Source organism: Kryptolebias marmoratus, linkage group LG11 (assembly GCF_001649575.2).
Source record: "Kryptolebias marmoratus isolate JLee-2015 linkage group LG11, ASM164957v2, whole genome shotgun sequence".
In the NCBI taxonomy this organism is placed as follows: domain Eukaryota; kingdom Metazoa; phylum Chordata; class Actinopteri; order Cyprinodontiformes; family Rivulidae; genus Kryptolebias; species Kryptolebias marmoratus.
In genome coordinates, this window is record NC_051440.1 from 20160684 (window position 1) to 20184985 (window position 24302).

The 24302-nt window shown below is 36.6% G+C and overlaps 1 protein-coding gene across 1 annotated transcript in view; it reads right to left on the reverse strand.

Moving 5' to 3' along the window:
- Positions 1-24302, reverse strand: part of b4galnt4a (beta-1,4-N-acetyl-galactosaminyl transferase 4a) — a 128882-nt gene that overhangs the window by 17814 nt on the left and 86766 nt on the right. Inside the window, exons 7-8 of the mRNA XM_037978425.1 lie at positions 16558-16625; positions 1814-1892 (exon numbers count right to left, since the gene is read on the reverse strand). Of these exons, the coding sequence (XP_037834353.1) occupies positions 1814-1892; positions 16558-16625 (147 nt within the window). The remainder of the gene's footprint in view (positions 1-1813; positions 1893-16557; positions 16626-24302) is intronic.

The window sequence follows — 24302 nt, forward strand, 5'->3', positions numbered from 1 at the left end:
AAAAAGCTGAAATGTGTAAAGCAAATGAAAGGAAAAGGCGGCGAGGAACTAAAAGTGAAATGGGGTGAAAAATACAACTTCCTACAATATGTCAAAGGGATTGTAAAGAAACCGAGAAAGCCAATTTATATCCTAACTAGGACACGCACAATTTACTTAAACACCTGGCTCCACAGAAGATGGACCGCTACTGATTTATATTGAGAGGGGAAGGTGTGTAGCAGATGTTAGGAGGTGTGTGTTACTGTGTCTTTGTGAATACAGCCATGAGTGTGTGCAGACAGGGATGTGTGTATTAACTGGTGGGCAGTTTGAAACTTGGCCGGCAAGAGTGTTAAAATTGTGTCATTAAAATCCTGCATTTAAATCTCACCCCACTGCCTGTCTATAAAGTTGCCACGGCTAATTAAAGGGTAACTTTATTCCGCTCTTCCCCCTCCTCCGATATTCTCTCAATCTGAGGAAAACTTTCTTTCATTCTGCCAGGCTGCTGTCAATAGATGTTTTCCCATTATGCTAGTGGAAAAGGTCCTGTGTTATACTGACAAACATCCAGATGGTAATTAGGAAAGTTAATGAAGCCACAGTTCATGGAATCATTTATCATGTCAAGCAGCCTCCCATATCTCCAAAAAAAAAGTTTATTTTGAAGTCAATTGAGAAAAACAAAATGAGGCAGTGAAAAGAACATAATTGCTTTGTAAAGTACTTGTGAAATGTAAGACATTTACCCTCATTCTTTTACTCAAAAGAAGAGCTGCCTAACAAAGATCCTGATCAGTGTTGACTGTAACGTCACAGGTTCAGATATAACAAACAGTTTACAGCAGGAAGCACTGAATCCACATTATCTGCTCTTTAACAAATGAGTTGCTGGCTTTCTGGTGATTTATGAGCCCTGGGCTTATAAACTGTTGTGGGCTGGTCACGGTAAATCTGCTATGTTTGTCAAGGTGTAAAATGTATTCCATCGCTAAATCACACACAGGGGCCTTACTGGGGCACCATTTTCACACCCACACCTACACACTTTCCGTCACATGATTTTAATCTCCTTCATAATGTTTTTTTATTATTATTATATTAAATGATTTCTACCGAGGCAAACACTCTGACGGTCTCATGGGTGGTTTTATAAAGTAAAAACAAAAACAAAAAAAACTTCTGCTTGACACTACTATGTTTGTCTGAAGGGAAAGACAAACATATTAGTCATTTATATATTTTTTAGAAATGAATAAATCTCTTCAGGAAAGCTGGCGCATGCAGTGAAAACAGAAACGGCTACGTCTAGGACAAACAAACAGAAAACAGAGAATCTAAACAAGTAAAACAAAACAAAAAAAAATAGGAAGAAAAATGACAGGAATAACGAAAGAGTAAGATTCTTGGAAATAACTATGGCAGAAGAAGAAATAGGAAGGCACAGCCAAGGACAGCAAATATCTGTGTTCTTCATCCTTTAACAGGTAAAATCAGCAACAAGTTTGGTATTTCAGGAGCAGAGCTGAGTCCAAATAAGCCTTCAGAAAAAGAAGGAAAATCCAACATATGTGTAGGACAGAAGGCACAATAAAGATCTGCGTTTTACAGCTTTCCTTCCAACTGTCACTTGCTCCGTCACCAGCCTGTCACTGATAAACACAGAGTACAGAAGTCAAACTAAATGAAAACTTTATTGCCTCGAGGACAGACTTTGTCCAGACCAATGAAACCATTCACATTCACAGACAACTGGAAACCTGAGGGTTTAAAATACCAGTAAAAAAAGAAAACATAATAAGAAAAGAAAAGTTTAGATGTGAAAACTTACCCCAACCTCCACATGATCTGATCCCTTGTCATCCTGCTTGTGAAGGATCTCAAAGTAGTACCGCCTTGATGAGATCAGACTAAATAAAAACAACAAAAAAAACAGATTTATCATCAGTTTTATATGAATATTCCCACGATACAAACATGTTTGTTTTAAACTATATACTACTTAAGGACTATAAAAACAGGATCATTTTTATTTTGGTACAGAAGAAAAAAAACTTGTTAAATAATTGTCTATGCCATTTTTCATTAGTTGTTAAATAATCAACCTCCCTTAGTTGATATTGTTGCTAATGCCCTAATTAGCTTTGTAAATTTCCCATCAGGTGAATAATTTGTTTATTTTTTAAACAATATTCAACCTTTTTAGTTGTGGTTCCTCTCTCATGTTTTCCAATAAAAACAACAACAAAAAACAGTTTAACATTATTATAATCAGATTCATTTGCAGATCGTCTTCTTCTCTATTATTGACATTTAAAACAGCATGCCAACTTCACAGCAGGTTTGGGCCTGTGTGGATATTTACATCAGATGGCTTTTCTTAGCAATCTACTCTTATAAAAAAAAGCGTTATTTGAAATCAGATCCAAAACAGTGAGTAGAGTTTGGTTCCTGAAAACCCTAAGGAGCAGAATTTATTTGGAAATTAGATGACTAAAGCAAATGTGTATCTTTAAAAGTACAAATATTTGCCTGCTGAGCATAAACCAGTTTTTGTGCTTAGAGTAAAACTGTGCCAGAGACAAGATGGGAAAATAAACAACGATGTAGAGCTATATTATAAGCCTCAAGTCCGGAATAAACCACTTGTTCAAAGCATACGAGGAAGAAAATTGATGCTCCACATAAATCAACATTTTCCACTTATTTAAAGCATCACATTTCTGTGGAACGCTGGTTAGTAAAGGGCTTATTTAACGCTTTACCATATCTTCTATTTCACACGCCAATTTAATACTCACACAAAGCAAAAAGGTTTCATTCTTATAAAAACTCTTTTGCATGATAAGCTAGTTTTAGCTAAGGAATAAAAGATATAGAACTGCTTCACACAACATTAACTCTCAAAATACACACAAACCCAGTAATATTCAAAAGCTTCCACTTCAATGCACAGATCCATGAGCACATCCACTGCTCCAGCAAAAAAACAACATTTGTGAGAACGTGTCCTTTATGAACAAGCTATCTCTGCTTAAGGATAAAATAATAGTCTAACTGAGGAGAAGAGAAAACATTTTCTGTAAATATGATCAAATCAAATGTGGTTGTTTCAGTTCAGTAATTTAAACAGAGTCAACAAAGAATCTCTGTTTTTATCTCCTCAACTGTCACAAACTTACTTTCATTTTCTAACTAATTATTTGGGTTTTTAACCCGTGCATAAATGCACATAAATGTGAGGACTTCCAACAATGCTGCCACTTCACATTTGAACATATTTTGTTGTCTATGTGTGTATTTTTCACGCTTGATGTAGCTGGCTGAGTTGAAAGGGAAGGTCAAAGGCTGAAGGGGGACAGTCACGTGTTGCCCTGGGCAGAAACGCCTCTGCATCATCCAGCTGACAAGCGTTCGGTAGCCAATAAATCATTGCAGGTGCAGGGGAGCAGCGACAGTGTGCTATAAAGGTCACTCTCTCATGAATAGGGAATTTCTGTCTGTGTAGCGGTTGAAACGGCACTCAGCAAACCTTAGTGCCACTTTTAGCTCCTGGCTTGCCCTTCGTCAAAATGATACAAATATCACAGCATTTCTAAACCCCAACTTTGTGCTGAGCCATGCTTGAAGAAAGAAAATACACACACACAGAGAATAAATTGCACTCACACCCAAAAAAAAGTTATAGTAAAAATCATTTTGCATATTTTTTTAGGCTTTCTGGCCACCCTGAACTGATTTTTTTTTCTACTTCCTGTTTGTAGTTTCACTTAATTGAGTTCCTCTCCCAGACCAGACCACTGTAAATGGTTTTTGAGAATATCGCTACATTTCCTGACCCTTCATTAGACCGTGTATTTCTAACCATAATTTGACTCGATCCAGGGGATAATCTAATGTCTGACATGGGAGGATACAGTCTGCCGCCACACTGTCTCAGAGTTACACTAACTGTAGACATAAAAGACTACACACTTCCAAAAATATACATATATATATACCAAACATTTACCTATATGAACAAAACTCTCCCCACCTTTAACATGTGCAAATTTGAGGATTTTCTTTATTCTGGCCTAGTTTTGCCCATATTTAAAAACACATATTACAAAGAAATCCTAAATTCGAAAAGATTAGCAATACAAATTAGATTATCTGTTATAGGATGCTGTGAGAGACTAAGCACTCACTAACAGGAACCAAGAGTCTACATACTCCAGACAACAGATTCATCAACAGAACTGGAAATCAGAACCAAAATCAAACAAACAACAACAACAACAACAAAACAATCCCACTGAGAAATAGGGAAAGATTAACAAGAATAAATAATTTTTAACTGAAGATTTAGTTTTTGACATGGGTTTGTTTAGTGGAAATAACTGTGGAATGTTTATTTATTAGATTACCTAATTTATTAATTCATCCATTCACTCATTTTCTGGTTCCATCCTGTTCCCAGCAGCAGGGAGGCTGGGGATGTGCAGAGCACCATCAGCAGATCACCACAGGGTCAACCCAAAGACACACAAGTTAAATAGCTATATATACACACTCTCATTCCCATTTTCCGTTTAGATTCCTAGATTAACAAAACATGCCTGTTTGGGTGTGTGTATGTGGGCGGGGGGAGTCAGGCACACAGAATGATGAGAATGAGTTTGCAAAACATGCAAACTCCCACATGTCTCAGCTGGAAGTCAAAGTGGAGACCTTTTTTGCAGTCACGTGACTGCGTGTTGGCAATAACAAGTTTGAAGCCTTGCAATGATTATTTTTCATAAAATTGGTAAAAAAAAAAAGGATAAGTATTGAGTAGAATAAGTAAAAAAATATTTTGACTGCAAGTACAAAAACAAAAGAAAATGATGCGAAAAACCTGACAAACTTCATTTCAAAATATTTATAGTTCAAAAGTAGAAATTTAATAGTTAATAGAGAGAAACAGAAAGAGACAAATTTAAAGATAGATACCTAAACCAACTGCTTTACTAAGTAAAATAGAAAAAAAAAATACAACAAATGCGACAGTGATGTGAGTTTTAACAAAAATTCAAGCAAGAAGAGGAAAAAAAATCCTAGAAGAGCAAATGAAGGGCAAATGAGAGATGGAAGGCAAAAAAGTAGCTGTTATTCTGTGACTCAAAGGATGAGCGAAGGACACAAAACAAGAGTCTAATTGCCTGACTAATTGGAGTCTTTGTTTCCAGTTTCCCCTCGCTGAGTGCTGAACAGATAGTCAGACAAAGAAACTGTACGAGGCTGGGTAACATAAGAGGATTCTGTTGGAGCTAAACAGTATTCAGAGAATATCATCTCTGCCTGAAGTCTGTGTCAGCCAAAGCATGAAATATTTATGTGGCATGAAAGGTAGAGAATTTTTTTTTATCTTATTTTTTTCTCATACCAGCTCTTTCACAAGCATCTCATAAAAAACCCTTTGGACTAAAGAAGTGCCGTCTGTCCAACAGGCAGATTGCCACACAAACTTTCTGTATTAAAAACGGGGTTTGAAGTGAAATAGAGAGTGTATTTTCTGCCTCTTGCTATTACTAATGTCCTTTTATTCTCCTATGATGGCACTTTTTCTTCTCTGTGCACTAGTGGCTAAAAACAGTGCCCTGAGTCAGCCTGTCTTTTATTTTCCAACTCAATTTTTGACTGTCACCCTGTTCACATCTCTCTCTTTGCTGATTTCTCCATCTCTAATACCCACAGGTGGCCTTTAAATAAAAGTCTATTCTCAGCAAAACACTTCTCTCAACTACATTAATGATAGCAGTATTTAGAGATGCCCCAAGGAAGCTCAAAAACTTCACTTTTCCCGACTCACACTCTCTCTCCTCTTCACTCCATTTCTCATGCATTCCTCTAATCCATCAGAGAGCTATCATGCTGCTCTTCCCTGCAGCCTCAATAAATCCTCTTTCTTCCATTCCCTCCATTCCCTTCCTACCCTTCTGCTCTCCGTCACACCCCGCACTTTCCCCATCTTCCTCCCTCTCTTCTACATCATGCCGGTCACTTTTTTCCAGTGCTATTCACACGTCTCCTCTTCCTGAATCCACCGCATCCAATTGCCTCATATGTAATCATCTCATGTAGTGTATTACTGGCTTTAGTACTTTAGTCCTCACTATACATTCATGTCACCCTTGTCCACATTACTTTTTTGTGGCAAAAAAAAATACAGTGAAAGAAAACAACAACAAGATTTTTTTTCCACAATGTTCTATTCATTCAGGACTTTTGATTTTTGTTTGCTTTTGAAAGATGGATGAGCTTGTACTTTTTTATTACAACACCAATGTCAACATTTACAAGCTAATAAACACTTTTCTACAAAAAATAGATAGAAAACAGTCAACATGAAACAACAACCCATCATGTCCACAGAGATATTAATCTATTCATTCATTCTGTGGCTTCAATAACATGAGAACACTCAACAGTTTGAAAAAAAAAAAAAAGAAATGTTTCAGGTGAGAAAAATAAATATCTTCAAGAATCAGGAGAAATAGTTAACTTTGAAATGTTATGTTTAATAACCATCACTGATTATTACTTTATCAGCTGTGACACAAGTAATAGAGCATGGCGTATTAACAAATTGGAAAAAAATCTTCATCCAGGCTAGATTAACTAATTAATTAAGGAGTGTCAGTTTTTTTTTAAAATTAATATTATTTATCAGGCTTATAAAAGGACTCTTTCTCAAAAACAGCATGACTCACTAAGAATCTACACAGACAACTTTTCAGGATCTTAAAATCAAGGGTTTGTGAAAAAAGTCCACTTCTTCTCCCGCTACTGGATATTTTTGAGGGTTTAAAAAATTTAAGGTGTCACAGGAGACGTCATTCAATTAGAGTTGTTTTTAGTGCATGTAACTACAAAAAGCAACTGAATTCAGGCACAAAGACTCTGCTTGGTACATGGTTTCAAAAATGAGGCCAAAGCAAAAACACATTTTAAATAAACTCCCATTCTTAAAAACAGGTATCTGCTGCACAAATCAAATGTTTTTCATTTGTCATTACGGCTTTGGTTCATAATAGGTGAAACCACTGGAGTTATTTTGATATTTAAAGCAGCAGCACATGGAGGATAAAGGGAATAGACCTTGTAAAGAAACTAAAAGTAGAACTGGGTAGATGCCTGTTTGAAATCCCCAGATTTAGCTTCTGCATTATTTACCATTCTTACAAGCTTTTGTCATTTCAGAAAGCCTGTAATCCAGTCATCTTGTCAAATGTTCTCATGTCCTCACACCCACCCATATTGCCCACATCCAGCGAACTGTTCACATAATGTCTCATCTTTGCTCGAGGTTGATATGCAATGTGAGTGGCTCATCTGTGTTTATGTTCCCAGGAAGTGTCGGACTCAGTTCCAGACAGAAACACAGTGTGGGAGATGACTGAACCCTGATTACAGTCTGACCTGTGCACACCTGTCCAATTGTAATGGAGTTATAAATGTCAAATTGTCACTTTCAGAAAGTGACAATCTGACATTTACAGTGACAATTACAGTGATTGTTGCAGAGAGCCCACACACTGTTGATGCTAAAAGGCTGAGCAGGTTTAGTCGGAACCATCTGACAAGCGCAGTTGGCTAAGTTCCTCTGATAGGCTTTCTTCAAGAAATCAGAATATATATTGTATAACTCAGCTCAGATTTAGTGCTTAGCACCAGGAAATCACAGGTGTTAACACTTGTGCATATCAATGCATTCATAATGTGACTGCATGAGTTCCTAAGTGCTGATCTTCTCTCATTACACGCCACTATGTAAATCCTGAATATTTACGGGCTCCTTTCAAAACAGCTTACATATCCATTTCCCAGCTGCTGAGAACATAATTTTTGTGCTCTGTCAGACTAACCTGACCCTCCGTCATCATTACTGTCTCTAATCATGTTTAGCGACCACCAGCCCTGTGTTGCAGTTTGGTCGCACTCAGGCATTACTGCCAATCAGATGTCCGCTGTGAAATCAGGGTTTTTCACAGCTCAAGAGACGAGCATTAAAACCCCAAAGGCATTCCGATTAAACATAAGCTAATAGACACTTCAACCCAGGCACAAACACACTGAGACATAGATTTGTGTCTTAGAAGGCTCCCATCACTCATAAAAACAGATGGTGGGAAAAAGGCCCGAGGGAAGAAAACAGGACAGAAGAGTCACTGCAGCTTGATGGCAAATAACTTCATTCTAATTCAACGGGTGCACTGTATCAACCAATTACCTTGAGAGAAAAGAAGTTCACATTAAGGATGGTACTTACACTCAAACACAATCACGGATCAGTGTGCACACAGAAACAAGTACACACATTAAAGTGGATACATACACACAACAAGATGAGTGCAGGTGCTAAAGGCAGGTGCAACATTTGTCTCGTCTCTGTGCTAAATCTCTACACCTATGATGTCATCAGCAACACCCCCACCCCAAAAAAATTAAAATTTTCTCTCAGCTAATGCTCGAGTCTCCTCACTAATAGTCAGGACTGCTTAAGTGATTCAATTATAGATATTGAAGATTCTATAACTGGTCATTCTCTGCTAAACCTACTTCATTATTGCTTGGAAAAGTACAGTTAACTCTCCCTTTAACCACAATCATCTGAATGGAAGATAAATGGAAGTGTGCCTCAAAATAAAAGGGCAGCAAAGAATAAAAAAAAAGAAGAGCAGGCAAAGAAAAATATCCTCTGTGCATGCGGAACAAGAACAAGTGATGCATCTGCTGGACTGCAAAGAAATGAGTATGAATGCCCTTCTGTATAATAATTGCCTGCCATCAAAAGGTGAAACGTGGACAATAAAGTTTGTGTGTGTGTGTGTGAATGTTACCAAAATATTGTATGAATCACAGGACAAATGTTACTGAAACTTGCAGTCAGATGGTTGTCAAAGCCAACTGACCTTAAAAAACACAAAAATTACTACAATTCAGTCAATTTGACAAATACTGAGCTAATATTTGAGGTGGCTGTAGCTGAGACTGATCCCCACCACATATTCTGAGTGCTAATAGATTTTGCAAGATCTTTTCTAATAACTGTTTGAAGTAAACTCTGTTACTAAAATATCTTGTGACCCGCTGGATGGATGTTAGTGAAACTTTCAGAAACTAATCATTTGATGCAGATCTAAAACTGGTTAACTTTTGGAATCAACCCAATTCAAGATGATCGTCACAGCTAATCAACATTAGCCAACATAAAAATGACTATAACCCAGTTAATAACTCAGATATTGAACTGAAAAAAACAAACAAACAAACAAAAAAAACCTGATGTGGTAGTAGCTAAGAGTCATTCTCAGAGATTGCAAATAACTTTATTTTTAATGTTTGACCAAAACGGCTATAACTCCTTCATTAAATTGCAGTAGGTGATATGCATTTCTTTAAAGAATGCTAGATCTTTCATTTCTAAGCACATTGCGTACAGTGGTCAGTAATAAAAGATAAAATCTGATGATGTGTGTTTACCACCCTCTGAATCCTGCATCAGAACGTGCTGAGAGAACTGTCTGCACATTTTTCTGGATCCTTTGACTTTGGCTGGTGCCTTTGGTATGACAACTTCATAAAAATTTAAGCTACTCTCTCAAAGTTTATTAATCTTATTCTGTCTTTTCTCATGAGGTTCTTCTCACAACCAAACTCTTGAGGGAACATCTCACGTTATGAAGTTTGTAAGACAAATAAATACACAAATATAATTTGGGTAGTCCCTGTCTCACTTATTTTTTTCCCCTAAAAAGTATGCTTTAGTTTTGCTACAGCAGATCTTCCAGCAAATCATCAAGCTGGTTGGTTGTCATCTAACTTTCAGGCTAAAATACTGCATGAATTAAACTCAAATCAGTGTGTATCATGATGAAAGAAGTGAAGTGGCTTTAGTATCTCAAGGCTTTTTAACAAAGAGCAGCGATGTCTTTTACTACAGTACTTTTCACAGATTTTGACTTTATGGAATACAGAAACGTGTTAATTGATGCTTTTTAACTTGTGATCTTTAAAAACATCTTTGACCTTGTTCCCACTAAGTTAAACAGATCATGTCAGCTCTCATTAGTTTTCAGACGGCCTACTTTCTACAGTAATCTTCAACTGATGTCAATCAATTTGTAGCTGAAGCTGATCAAAAGGTTTTTAAAACTCTCAACAGGAAGCGCAGCGTTGGACTGACTTGGTATGCAGCTCAGAACAGTTCAGTTTGTCAAACTTAAGCAAACGTCAATCTCCTGATGTTGTCGACACAGCTCGAGGCGATGTTAGCCGTTTCAGAGACAGAAGATAGTGTTGACGGGGTTATCTGGGTTTCTCACCTGACAACTTTACTGTCACTCATCACGCTGTTGTGACAGCACCTAGCAGGCACTGCCAACCTATCACATCACAGATATGAGCAGAGGTGGGGACAAAGGCTTCCACAGACAGTTTTACTTTGATTTGGCTCAGTGGGAATCTTTTAAAACTTGAATTCAAATGTATAGAGTTTTAATTTACACAGAATAAATATGATTAACACATTTGTTATCTATTATTATTTAATTATCTCAAACCATAATTTTACATCTTAAAGTATTATCAGGAAAACAGAAAAACCATAATTTTTCAAATTATAAGACTTTCCTTTTCATCTGTTTAGAGTCAGCTGCAATGATTTAAGCATCTGATTAAGATGCTGCCTTGTTGCCCCCTTTTTGAGATTTTATTTAGTCACATCCAAGAGGGAGAAGACCCAGCAGCAAATTCAGAATTTGCTGGAGGGAATATATAACCCTTCTGGCCTGGGAATGCTGCCTGATCCCCAGGAGAAACTTGAAAGTGTTGCAGAAAAGAGAAACGTCGACTTCCCCCTCTTAGAGCATTTGCCTCTGTGACCTGACTTAGGATAAGTGGGAGAAAAAGGAATGTAATAAGGGTTTTTTTTCTATCTAAGATGTTATTGTTCAAACTACTGTGACATAACACCAACGCAAATGCTGTTTTTATTCAGCTAATTGAAACTAATAAATAATTTGTATTCCGTTAACTAACAATTATAAAAATGGATTGCTAATGAGCTGTCTTTATTTCCTGGATGTTGTTGCTTAAAAGTTTGACAAATGAGAATGTCACTGGGAATATAAATTTATAATAATAGTGTTTTCATTATATGCTAATGTAAATCCTTGTATGGATCAATTTCTATGAGATGGAATAATCAAGGAAAGAAAAGACAGAAAGAGGCCAACAGAGAAATGTGAAGACATATGTATCAGCGCTCTCCATCTTCCAGTTTTAATGAGAAAAAGTCTGATTTAGAGCACAAACAGACAATCACCCCCTAATAGACACACAGACTTTAATAGTGTGAGTCATTACCTCCAGGTGGTGACAACCAGGTGGTGTGGATGATGACCAGACCTCCCTAACAAGTGTAGTGGCCTGCATTTCCTGTCCATGCCATCTATTAAAATGGCCACCCAGGATGAAGATTCACACTCCAAATAGGACAAGAAGGCTAACAGGCAATAAAAATATAGTTTCTGTCCATCTTTGAACATCATGCGCATTGGCTGTATCGCAGCACAGTCACATTTGAAAGCCAACACATTTGGCTTTTTATCACGTCCTGCCGAATGCAAAAGGCTGTTAATGGTTTTTTTTTATGTCTGTGTGTGTTCTGTTGTGTTAGCAAAACAACCTCATGAATCACCTGATGAATTTTAATGAAACTCTCAGGAAGCAGTCACTGAATGTGTATCTACAACTGATTAACTTTTAGAGTCAACCCAGTCCAAGATGGCTCCATCTAACTGACCTATGGAAACAAAATCAGCCAATTTTACAGATATTTGACTAAAATCTGTTGAGTCATTCACAACATATTTTCTGAGTGCTAACATCGTACAAGATCTCACAACATCAAATGAGATTTTGCATAAAGTCATCTTCAACGCTTCACCAAAACAGCTACAAATCCACCTGTTTTCAGCACAATACAATCTTAGGGTAAAATTTTGGAATAAAAGACAGCAGCCAGTATGCTAGGCCTTTCATGATGTTACTTTCAATCCAGAACAACCCCAAATCCCCCACTTTCTGATTAGAGTGTTTGTCAGTGCTTTAATTTCAAACCTATTTGCAATTAAACTATAAAGGGGTTGTAAAGGATTGAGTTTAAATGGGAGCAGTGGAAGTTGTTTGGACTGTATACACAGTTTATTAATTTGAGTATGCATAAAGCTGAGTGGATTTGTGCATGTATACGTTCTTGACATCCCACAGTCATTGCTTTGCATACAGAGACTTCCACCAGGTGAGCGAGGGGTTTAAAGTGAACCCCTCAACAACAATATCTTTCATTCCCTGACAATATGATTTGGCCCGGCAGCAACCATTAGTCACTGTTCACTCAACTCTACTGCAATCTGGTGTGCAGGTCCAACGAAGCGAGACATATAAATAACTGCAGTCCTGAGTGTGAAAACGAAAAGGAAACAACCTTGCTAACGTGTGTCTGTTGTGTTTCACTCTCCTCTCCTCTCCTCTGTTCAATTACATCTCCAAAGGTTTGTTGGTTGGTTCTGTGCTGCACAATGCAGCTCAGTTCCTGTGCTCTCCCTTCTCCTCGGGCTTTATTTCATCCAGTTATGGGGCCAATATGATAATAACTGTGCACAATGTAAGAGCTGTTTTAAATTGTAGCTTTGATGAAGGTTTTGTGAAGAACTTAACAATGGAGTCTATAAAAAGGCTGAAATGGCCTCAAACCTATCCTCCAATAACAAATTACACAAAAAGATCACACTGACAGTATCATACAAAAATTATTATCATTCTTATGACTAATAATGTTCTCAGTGGCTTTTTGCACATAACAAAGCCGAGCGGGGTGTTCTAGAAATAGCTAAATTACTCAATTTAGGTAAAACACAATACTATCTGATTTACAAATGTCTGAAATCACCAGGTAATATAATGTGAGTAATTGCTTATTTTTCTGGCTGCACAAATCTTTTGATGCTTTTAAAAAAATAAATAAATAAAAGATGATATCTTATTTTGTTCTGCTCTGCCCTAATTTGCTCATTTGAATTCCGTCCAATCAAATCTGAAGAACACCTTTTAATGAGTTTATTGCCACTAATCACGCTCTACACTTTTGGAAGCATACATTTCTATAAACAGATCACGTCTAACAGTTTCTGCGGTATGTGCGGTGCACATCAAAGCCTACAACACAGGTGTGAGATAGTATGCGAACTAATTAGCAGTAGAATATTTCAGTTTACTAATTAAACAATTTTGAAATGGCACCGCATTTAACACATGTACTTTAATGCACAGAAATGTGGATACAGTATTATGATTATGTTCTTTTCCACACACCCACATCAAATCAGTCTTTCCTAATTATCTTAAGCCTGTCGTTCGCGCTGGTGTACTTCCCCTAAAGCCAGCAATGGGAGTCGTAATAAAATACTCACAAACTTGACTTAAGTCATAATAAAAACAATTTTACAGTTTTATTTTTTAAACAGAAAATGTATGTCATGTAGCTAATTAGGAATCACGCTGAACATGAATGTATAAAATGGTCATGAGCAACATCTGCTGAGAACATGATATGTTGGTGTTCAGTGCGGTGTTACCTTGAACCCACTCACGTCACAACGTGAAAAAAAAAACACATTTATTCACAGAGCAAACTGGAGCGGTTTCACAAAAAAGGCTAAAAAATAGTAAAGTCACAATTTGAAACCTTGAAAAATGCTTTTATTCATATTCCAAAAAGTGTGGCAGCCTTCTTTTGGCATCATCTTAGATTTTTACAAGAATATGCAAAGATAGGAGAGGATAACCATTAATCTGTGGTCTGCTTCTCAAAAAAAAAAAAGAGTCTGAGCCACAAAGCAAAAAGGAAAACAAATGTGGAGCAATTTTACTCACTTTCCTTTCTCTGTGGCATCTCTTCTAAAAGTATTTCACTTCCTTTTTTCCCCTTTCCACTTAAATTTAATGACAGCACATTCAAATTATTCTGCTGGGTCTAAACAAACACTAAGTGAATAAACACATACAGTAACACACATATCAACAGGTCACAAAACCAATGTCACACCTAAATTTCTCCACAGCACAACCTTTTTTATGTTCCTGTCATATTCTGTCTTCATGCTTCGCTGCTCTGTTGTCGTTTTGTTATTTGGCAGAATGCAACATGCTTGTCAGGCAGGAGGCAAAAAATAGCAACAAACATTCAACCACATGCTTTTCTCTGGTATTTTACTTCAATTTTAAGAGCTGTGGTTTGGTTTTATTCAGTCACAGAAAAAAATCAAATACATAGAAAACAATATCTTTTTTTGTTTAATTTAGTGTCTATTGTAGAATGACCAGATAATATAAATTTGCTGTTTTCCTACATGTAAACTAAGTGATAAGTGGTTTACATCAAATTAATAATGAATTTCATTATGAAAAAAAAAACCTAAAAAGAAGCAAAAACAATTCCCCATCACAAAAAATCAAATAAAAATAAACTAACATATCTGAAGTACATTTATCATTTAAGATGAAGACACAATACTGCTACACAACCAGAGTGTAACACTGTGTGTGTGTGTGTGGTAGGAATAATTATGTTTGGCACAAAAAAAGATTCATTGCTTCTCTGAGGCCATAACTCATATTCAGTTCACCCAGAGCCAAAGGAAAGCAACCTGCTCTGTCAGAGGCATTACTGCATGTATGAATGACATTATAGCATTTTTTTTTTCAAAATAAATGTGTTTAGCAAGATAATATTTAGCTTGTTCTAGTTTTGCTCTAAATCAATGTCTGTTTTCTAGTTATAAATTGTTGCAGTCATACAAATTTTCAGCCTGTGAAGACTCAAAGCTGTTCATCTGCTATCTTTTTGCTGTGTAATGTATCTCAGTAAAACCTACCTAAATGAATCCCTTATTGTAAATAAAGTTATTACCTTGAATGAACCCACACTGATACCACTCAGACCTGATAATCTGATGATTTTTAAAAATCTTAACTTCACCAAATATCACAGAGGTTCATTCTTACACCTGTTCCAAATATATGATAATAAAATTCTATTTTTAGATGTTACTACAAATTGATTCTGAAAATTTTAATATTAAAAAAGATTACTTCGCACATATATTTAAATAGTCTATTAGCAGCTAAAATGCTCACAGACAACACAAAATGTTGGTCTGATCGACTGATCCCAGTGATCCCATTCTGTACTTTTACACTGTTAAATTGGCATTTTTACCAGTTTCATAGAGAATTGCAAGGTTGTTCTTTACTCAGTTTCTATGGTTTGAAAAAGAAATTCTTATTTTTTTACTACAAAGCCCATTTCATGCAGCACTCTGAAACTTGAGCTTTACTCACAAATGTGAGGATCCATATCATTACGAGTCCAGTTTTTAGGATCTCTTCTTTTCCATGATCATATCAACTCAATAAAACCTTTAAAAAAAAACTCTGGCGGATCAACTGCACCAGTGGACGTGTTTTTTATGAAAGCTAATACCGAGCAATTACAGAGAGCAACACGTTGAATTTGAGATGGCGGGATATATTAATACCCTCTCGTCTCACACTGACAACGAAAGAACATTTTCAGCTGATACAGTTCTGTACACTCGAATGTCCTACAAAAGCACTCTTTAGCTTCCTCCTTTGTCAGCTGGCCCATTCAAGGGCTCTCCAGCAAATTATTTCTTCCCATCTCCTGCATCTTCTTTTATAAAACTGACTGCCCGCATGTTTTTTTTTTTTTTTGGTCATAGTATCAACTTTAAATAGAATTTTCTCTTTATTATATAGGCTTTATTTTAGCTCCCCTCACTCAGTGCAACCTTCCTTTTCACTCTGCTCTGTAACAGATGATCCCAGGTGCAGAATTCAAACTCTGGCTCCTCTACCCCTTGCATTCCCATACGTGTTTGTTGTCAAGTCATTTGAACTGACCTGCCAGCTGAGGATAAATTTCACATGTGATAAAAGTCACCAAAAGAGCTTACAGTAGATGCTAGAGGACTTGCTTTAGTAAAGGTTTGCTCTATCAGCTGTCTATGTGAGAAATCTTTTGTTAATGTGGTTTGTTGCTGGTGATGGATGATGATTCATGAATGCCTACTGCAAAAATTTGCAAATTGCTAGGTCTTTACAAACATGTCTGTATAAAGGACTACCAGTCTAAACAACAAACCTTATGATGCATCAGGTTACATAAAAAATACACAGAAGAAGCCTGATTTCCATTATCTAGTTAACACTTGAGCCATCCATTTACTCTTGTACATAGGCAGCAAAAAGCATCTGGAACAATGAACTTGACTTAACTGATCTAAAAGAAGCTGTAGACTGAATGCAAACAGAGTATTATTGGTACAGATTGCCAGGGAGACACTGTAAGACCTGTCCTGAGAGATACTTTAGTGGGAAACTGCACTTGTGCCCTTTTTTGGTCTTTGTATTGGAGTGAAATAAATGTGCTATTAGGATATGTGGGCAGATGTCACAGGTACTTACTGCACAGACTTGGAGGACTGGGACCTGAACTTGGTAAACTCGCCTGGAGCGGTCCATTCTGTACCCAGCTGCAACAAACGAAACAGGAGACACAGGTCAAAGCATGAGAAGTGCAAAAGAAAAAGAGAGTGTAAGCAGGGTTCTGGAACAGCATTACAAAACTCTGATGCAAAAATAAAAAGAAATAAATGCATAAAAAATACAATTTCAAAAAGGAAATTGTGTTTGAGAGCATACATTCTAGTGTTTGATGCCACTAACTCAAAAACAACCCTGCCAATTTGTTTGGAGCTCGCAGTTTAAAAAATGTCATGCAGTGAGACATTCAGCTTTACAAAGGGTTGGCACAGATCCAACTCACAGGAGAATTATTAGGTCGTCCCATCTTTATTTTTATACAACCTAAAATCACGCTACACCCACATTGCATTTTGTGAGAAGTCAAAAGTGTTTTACTCTTGTTTTTCAGCATTTCTCTAATTTTTAAAGTTCTCAGAGGAGAAAAAAATGAGCAAACATATGAGAGTACTTTGTTTAATGTCATATATCTTGACTAAGAAGTTTGAATTCTAACTGGCATCGTTTACCATTTGGTATCAATAAAACATCTTCTTTTTGTTGTTGTAAAAATAGAAATTTGTGAAAATAAATAAATATTATCAACAGTTTTTCATCTTCTGAAAATTTAAACAGAAAAAAAAAGATCTGCAGGATTAGGTAGCCTGTTATGATCTATGGTTCATTTTCCTTGTTTGTGACACCATTGTGGTTTTGTTTGCTTAATTAAAAAACACGTGTTTGTTGTTGTTGTTGTTCAGCAATTGTATATTTATTTGGTTATTGTTCTTGCCTCGTTTTGAAGGAGCTTTATTTCTCTTAGGTCTTGTTTCTCCTTTTAGTCTGAGTTTAGTTTGTTGTTTACCGCCATTGTCCCTGGAAATCTTCAGAAATTAGTGTCTTGTCTCTAATTACCTCACCATCTGTTCCTCATGCTCAGCCATATTCACTCACCTATCATTCATCCCAGTATTAGTTTTTGTCCTTTGTTATTCACAAAGTCTTGTTGATTGCCTGCTTTTTTTACATTTAGTTATCTCTTAGTTATCTTTTGGAAGTCCTACCCCTTCAGCTCTTTTGGGTTTGTTAATAAAGATCTTATTATCTGCTTCCTGTGCTATTTGGGTCCTTCCACCACAACTCGTGCCACAGCCTGTAAGAGATGCAGGTTTTCTGAGGGGATTTTTGACTGCTTTATTATTCACTGGCTATAAATGAAGGGCAATGGTTATCTACAATGCTATTTTCCCAACTTAAGCCAGTTAAAAGGATGACTAACAATAAAACAGCATCTAAAATAGAGAAATCAGTACCAACTGCACTGCGGACCTGCAGGTGAGTATTGAAGCAAGTTGAATGAAAGAAAACTGGTTTATTTTGATTTGCTTTTCATCTGAGGAGATTTCTCAAGTCAGAGGGAAATGTACGCCCAGGCTAGTTACCGCATCTTCTCTCTGACAATAAAAACAAGCTTTAGGGGTAATCAAGCACAATCTATGTCCAAATATATATTTACATGTTGGCTCAAAACAGAAGGTGGAGTGAAGTCAAGTGGCTTACTCCACCCTCTAAAACTAACTAAATTAGAGGCTGAAAAGAGAGTTGTGAAGCTCTATCTAGCTTGGTACGTTGTCTAAAGTATGTTACAAACATATCATTAAGACTTAAAGAAATGATGTCAACTTGTGAAAAATAGGCATATTATGTTTCCTTTAACAGTGATTCTTATATTAGGAACTGACAATGACCTTTTGAGGGTGTTAAGAAATATTATTACAATGCCAGCTTTAATGCAGGTGGACCTAGAATCAAATCAATTCAGAAAACAGAATGTTTAATTAGAAAACATAAAACAAGACCCCAGGTGCTCTCTTGGTTATGATAGAAATGCAAATTTTAAAGTATTTGGAAAAACAAAATAATTTGACCTGAAGCACCAAATACAGTCAACCAGCTTGCAAGTTTTGATGAGCATTCAGCTGAGAACCAATGACTATAAAAAGAAAGACAATGAGAGAGAGAGGGATTCCCTGCCAACACTGGCTCTAAGAAGCATGCTCATGTGAGCCATTGGGAATCCTGTTTTGGCCCTGTGGCCGAATCAGTGCGCAATCATTTTCTCAGCAAGCCAACACAACTAATTAGGGCCCCTGCTGCTGCTGAGCCGTAATGAAAGAATAGAGCTAAGATCACAGCGGGCACACTTTCAATTGTTGGTGCTGGACACACTTGTGGATCTGAAAGTGGTCAGAAGACACAGTGGCTGGTGTTGGTGACAGATCACAGCTGCCCTTCAGCTTGTAAATAGCTGCGGTTCCTTGAGCTGGGTACTTACAGAGAGAAACACACACAGTGAGTCACACCTACAGCAAACACACACACACACACACAGAAATGGCAATTATACAGAGGCACATTTCAATGTGTTTTGCTGGCACGAGAAGAGAGCCACTATGGGAGAAATGGGCATTAATGTCAGTCCAAACCTAACCAGGCCCCAGGCAGTTTAAAGCCTCTGAGAGTCTCTGTGAGGTGGAAGGCTGAAGAGGAGAATACAATGTACACTACTGTGCTTTCACTCTAAAACCCACAGCAAGCTGCTGCTCTGTAGAACACTGAAGTGTTCCGAAATATTTCTGCTCCAGCAAAGAAGACAGAAAAATCGCAAGTTTTAGGTCACTAACGAAGAACATTTCAAAGATAGTTTTTTAGATGTTTGCATTATTAATGACAACTGCTTCTCTCAAACACATATTCAAATATATATCATACTGAGTGTTGTGAAATCGTAACTGAAAGCAAAACTTTGACGTTTGCTCGACCAACTCTACTTGCTGAACAGCAAAATGTTACCCATGGGACAAATGTGGTTTTTAGAAAGTCATTTAAAAAAGTAATCCAGATTTATAAAAAAAAAAAAAAAAAAATCCTCAAATGAACACACATTACTTCAGGGAAATAATGGTTTACAAAATAGTTACTTTGGGTTTGATATCTTTGGAGCTGCACACTTCCTCTGCCTGCACTGCTCTAAAGAAAAAATGCAAGTTTTATAAGTGGAACAAGTTAGCAGAATTTATTGGCTCAAATCTAGATACAGTGATTTTTTTCCCCCATTATGGGAGAGCATTGTTACAGTGTAAATCTGAGCAAAGCTGCCTTTTTGCACATACACTACATACAGGTGGCGTCTATTTGTGATCCTAATGAATGCACTACCTCAGCTCTTCTTTATATCAGTCAGGATAAAAACATAAAAGTATTTTCAATTTCAATAGTTGGCTTCAAAAGAAATGACAAAAACGACCAAATTGCTCAGATTTTTGGATAAAATATAAATCTAACTGTCAAAAAAAAGTTTTATTACAAAAGCATTATCCTGAAATTCCGTTCAAATTCAAATAAAATTCAATTTAAAATCATAAATACTTTATTAATCCCAAAGGGAAATTAAATGTTGTTGTAACTCATAATCCCGGTATTAAAATGCTGAAATACAAATGTGAAAATCTTGTTTATGTAGTGGGACTCGCTAAAGCAGGACACAAATCAAGTTCAGCCCACAGCTCAGTAAACTTACCATCAGCCCACATTAGCTGATCAATCAGATTCCTTTTCCACAACGTGAGAAATTTTCACTTTAAGCTGCTTTAGCCTGCCTTCTTTTGCTGCTTCCTCTGCAAGCTGCTTTACAAGCCACCTCCACCCCAACTCCTTCTTTTTAAAATGTGTCTGACTAAATCAATGTCATGTTTGTTTTCTTCTTTGTTTCACTCTAGGGGTATTTACCATTGCTCTCCCTGCCTTAGGCATTTTGCAAATACACGCAAAAAGGAAGAGAAATCTCTGAACAGAGGCAGAGAGCCACATCTAAATTATACTAACATTTGCAGATGATTATATTTTGCACTTAAATCATACTGATTGAGCTAAGATTATCTTCACACCAGTTTACACCTGCAAACCCTGATATCCTGTTGTGAAATGACTTATAGAAATAAATAATCCTATAAGTAAAGGTTACATCTTGAAAACTGTTATATGCAGTATAATGACATACAATTATCCTCTATTTTTAACTTTTGATCCTTTTTGCTTTGTGATACATTTGAATTTTTAGATTTAACCATTAAATGCAAAATGTTGGTTATAAGGACTTCAAAGAAATCCAATTTTACAAAAAATCCAAAGCAAAACAATAACAAAACAAAAAAATGAAGGCCCAATCCTTCAAAACTAGATTTTAAAAAATGGGTTTCTTTGTTCGACAGTTAGTCTGACAAGAGTTTAGTTAATCTACTACCCAAGATGTCAGAAACATTGTCACAAAGATGCACAAAAACTCTCCTCCCTGGTGAGTGGCAGATGTTCTCAAGGTGCATATGCAATACTGACATAAGCCAAAGATCCCCCCACCCCCACCCCCTGGGCATGCGCACACACACACACACACACAGAGACTAACAAATGCATATTTATGGTTTCACACTGAGGGATTGCATCATTGCATTCTGAAAGCTGCACCTACTCATCAAAACAGGCAAGTCAACACATTTGGCTCAACGCACAACAAACACACTCCTCACAGCACGGCTTTCACCATCCTTTCTGGTTGTCTGAGCCTCCTGACTACCAGAGGGAAAAAATGATGTCCAATCACAAATATTTTTTAATTCCCCAATCTTTGTATGGTAAATAGCCCCACCCAGTCACATTTGGTATCACTGAGAAGACCCAAATGTCCTCTGTAATGACAAAAGGAGTTAATTCAGTAGTATGCAGTGGGTGGGAGATATTCAGTTTAAAAATGTCTGCCAGAGGGGACAAATTTGAACTACTGGTAAACAAGAGGATATTTTGTTTTTGACTTATAAAAATCTACTCTGAAAAAAAATTAGTCAGAGAAACAGAAAAAACAACAACTGACCTCTGACATAAGACTCCTCATTTATGTTTTCTGAACACCTGCATTTTTCTTGCAACAGTGGAAAATATTGTTTACTGCGATCTGGAAAGCCTGCAGCCACAGTCATACAGGAGAGGCAATGCCACTTGCCACATTCTTGAATAAATATATATTAAAATTCTATAATGCAAAAGACAGATATTGTATGAAGAGAATTCATTTGACCAGTGATCAAAGATCCTTCTGCTTCTTGGGCAGTCCCCACATGCAGTTTTCAGAGCAAAACAGAAAAAAAAATACTTATGAAGTGGTATTTTGGTTTTAAACCAAATTAAACCAATGGGTTATTGAGTGTTGTTTGAGTCCAAATTATTGTTTGCATGGTTTGAGCAAAACTGTACAACAATTTCAAATGAGACACAAATTACAAAAGTTGGAGTGGAGTCAAGTGGCTCACTCCACCTCTTAAATCAGTTGCAATGAACAGAGCTTCAAATTCATGGCTGAAAAAAAAAAAAAAGAGTTGTTGTACCGCAGTCCTGTTTCACTCTGACCAAAAACACATTACAGACTTTTCAGCCAGACCTCCAAAAGGTATGTCAAGTTGTGCAAAAAAGATTTAATATGTCATGTTTAAACAAAAAACTGTGAATATAGGTAAACTGAAGTGTAAAACAATTTTACTGAAGACTTTTCTTCAAATAAACATAAAACAGAAGAAAGAAAATCACATAAATGTCCACGATTACTAGCAAGCCCTAAAATTAGAGTCACCATCCTAAAACAGCCATAATTTGTTCCTGCATCAAAAACCTGTTTTAAAAAATACATACATCAAAATTTTAAATAATCTCCAAATATAACCTAAAACATTAAACAGGCATATGAAAATACATTAAACAGGCATATAAATTATCTCAAAATAATAAATTTATACAATAATATAGTGTTTCTTATTATCAGTAACCTACAAAAGAACAGCTTTGTAAGTAAATGTCTTAAATATCCATTTAAAGAAGCACAACCTGTCTATCTGAAAGACAGGGAGATTTGTTTGTGTTACCTTACATTAGGCCTCACTTAAGCTAAATTAACACACTCAGAACTAAGCTTTACCAAGACGGCTGGTGCTGAGAGACAAAGCGTTCCTCTGAAGACTTTGCTGCACCTAAAGTAATTACTAAAACAAAAAGGCCATGGGGTCTCTAGACAGAAATCTTTTAACTAATAGCAGTTTTAGTTTAGAAAACCTGGATGTTACATTTAAATAGAACAGTCACAATTAATGCCATTAGTTCTTCCTCTGCTCCAAACCGAAGCCATTACTTAGAGTCTTTCACTCCGAATGTTAGCTGTGAAAAGAGCTTTTCATGTGGATACCAGCTTTAAATAAATGTTGATCAATTACTTGCTTTTAATGGCAAAGAAGGCAATACAAAAACAAGTTCAGGCCACATACTTTTTTTTAATAATCACTACCAGGATAAATAGAATAGGAAAAAATAAGAAAAGCAAAACACCTAGGCTATAAATATTTTAATGCCAAGTGAGTCACAGTATGTCACAGGTATTCCAAAGCAAAATGCCTATTTTATTCTAACAGGAAAAGTTATTGAAAATCACATGCCTTCAGACTGGATTAAAACAAATTGGCTGTACCACTTTGTTTTTGGAATAAAAACTTAAAGAGGTGTCACTGGTCTTATTACAATTAACTTCATATGAAAGAAAAAAGAAAGATAAATAGCTGCACTGACAGCCAGAATCACTCTCAGTCTTTATTTTATTTGTGGCGTCTGGGAACACTTAAGTCCCTTATAGCTGAATTGCTTGATGCCTTCAAGCCGAGTGATCAATCTGAATGAAGAGTAGGGTTTGAAACCGTGTTTTCCTCTGCATCAAGGCAGCAGCTCATTTTCATTTATTCTAGTCTTCCATGAAATCAACCTGCAGATACCTGAAATGAGCCAGAGCGTGGTAATCCATCACAATCGCCTTCTTGTCTGTTTTTATTGCAGTCAAACTTACATTGTCAATAGGTGCTTATACCTATTACACATGAAATGTTCTGTGCACAGTAATATAACCAGATCAAAAACAAACGCTGAAACAGACAAGCTGATCACTGTGATGGATTACCCCTTTTGTCTTCCACACCACTTCCTAACTTGGTTAGGTGGATGTGATGGAGCTTTGTCATGTCTTAAGGGTCCTCATTACTGTGTAGGAGTTACTTCTGTTTAGGTGCCTCACTATGTAATGACAACATGCACAAACACAAGAATCCAAAAATGATCAGGAAAAATAGATTTTAGCTACAATTTATTTCCCTAAATACATTGTTTCTCTTAATAGAACAGCATAATAAAATATATGTTTCTGCTACAGAACTGAAATGGTTAACTGTTTTTGATTATCAAATGATGTGCATTTTTAGCCTTTGTATTAAGCAGGGTTAAGCTAAGGGCAAAACAGCATCTATGATGGAAACTGGGACAAAATCTTAGCTGAAAATGAGCTGTTAGTTTTGCTGTTGTCTCCTAAAGTGATTACATCTCACTGACCCAGTTTCCTGTGCGCCTCTGGATCCAAATGTTTGTCTTTCTGTGTATGAAGTTTAAACAAGACAGAACAGGTAACACCATATATACTTTCAGCATGTGCCCACACAAACAGATATGCACTGCACTACTGCAGCAGCACATACACAAACTTTATTTTTATTTCTATTTTAAGACAATGCATTTGATATACCAGCTTCAGGATCATCAGGGTAATAAGA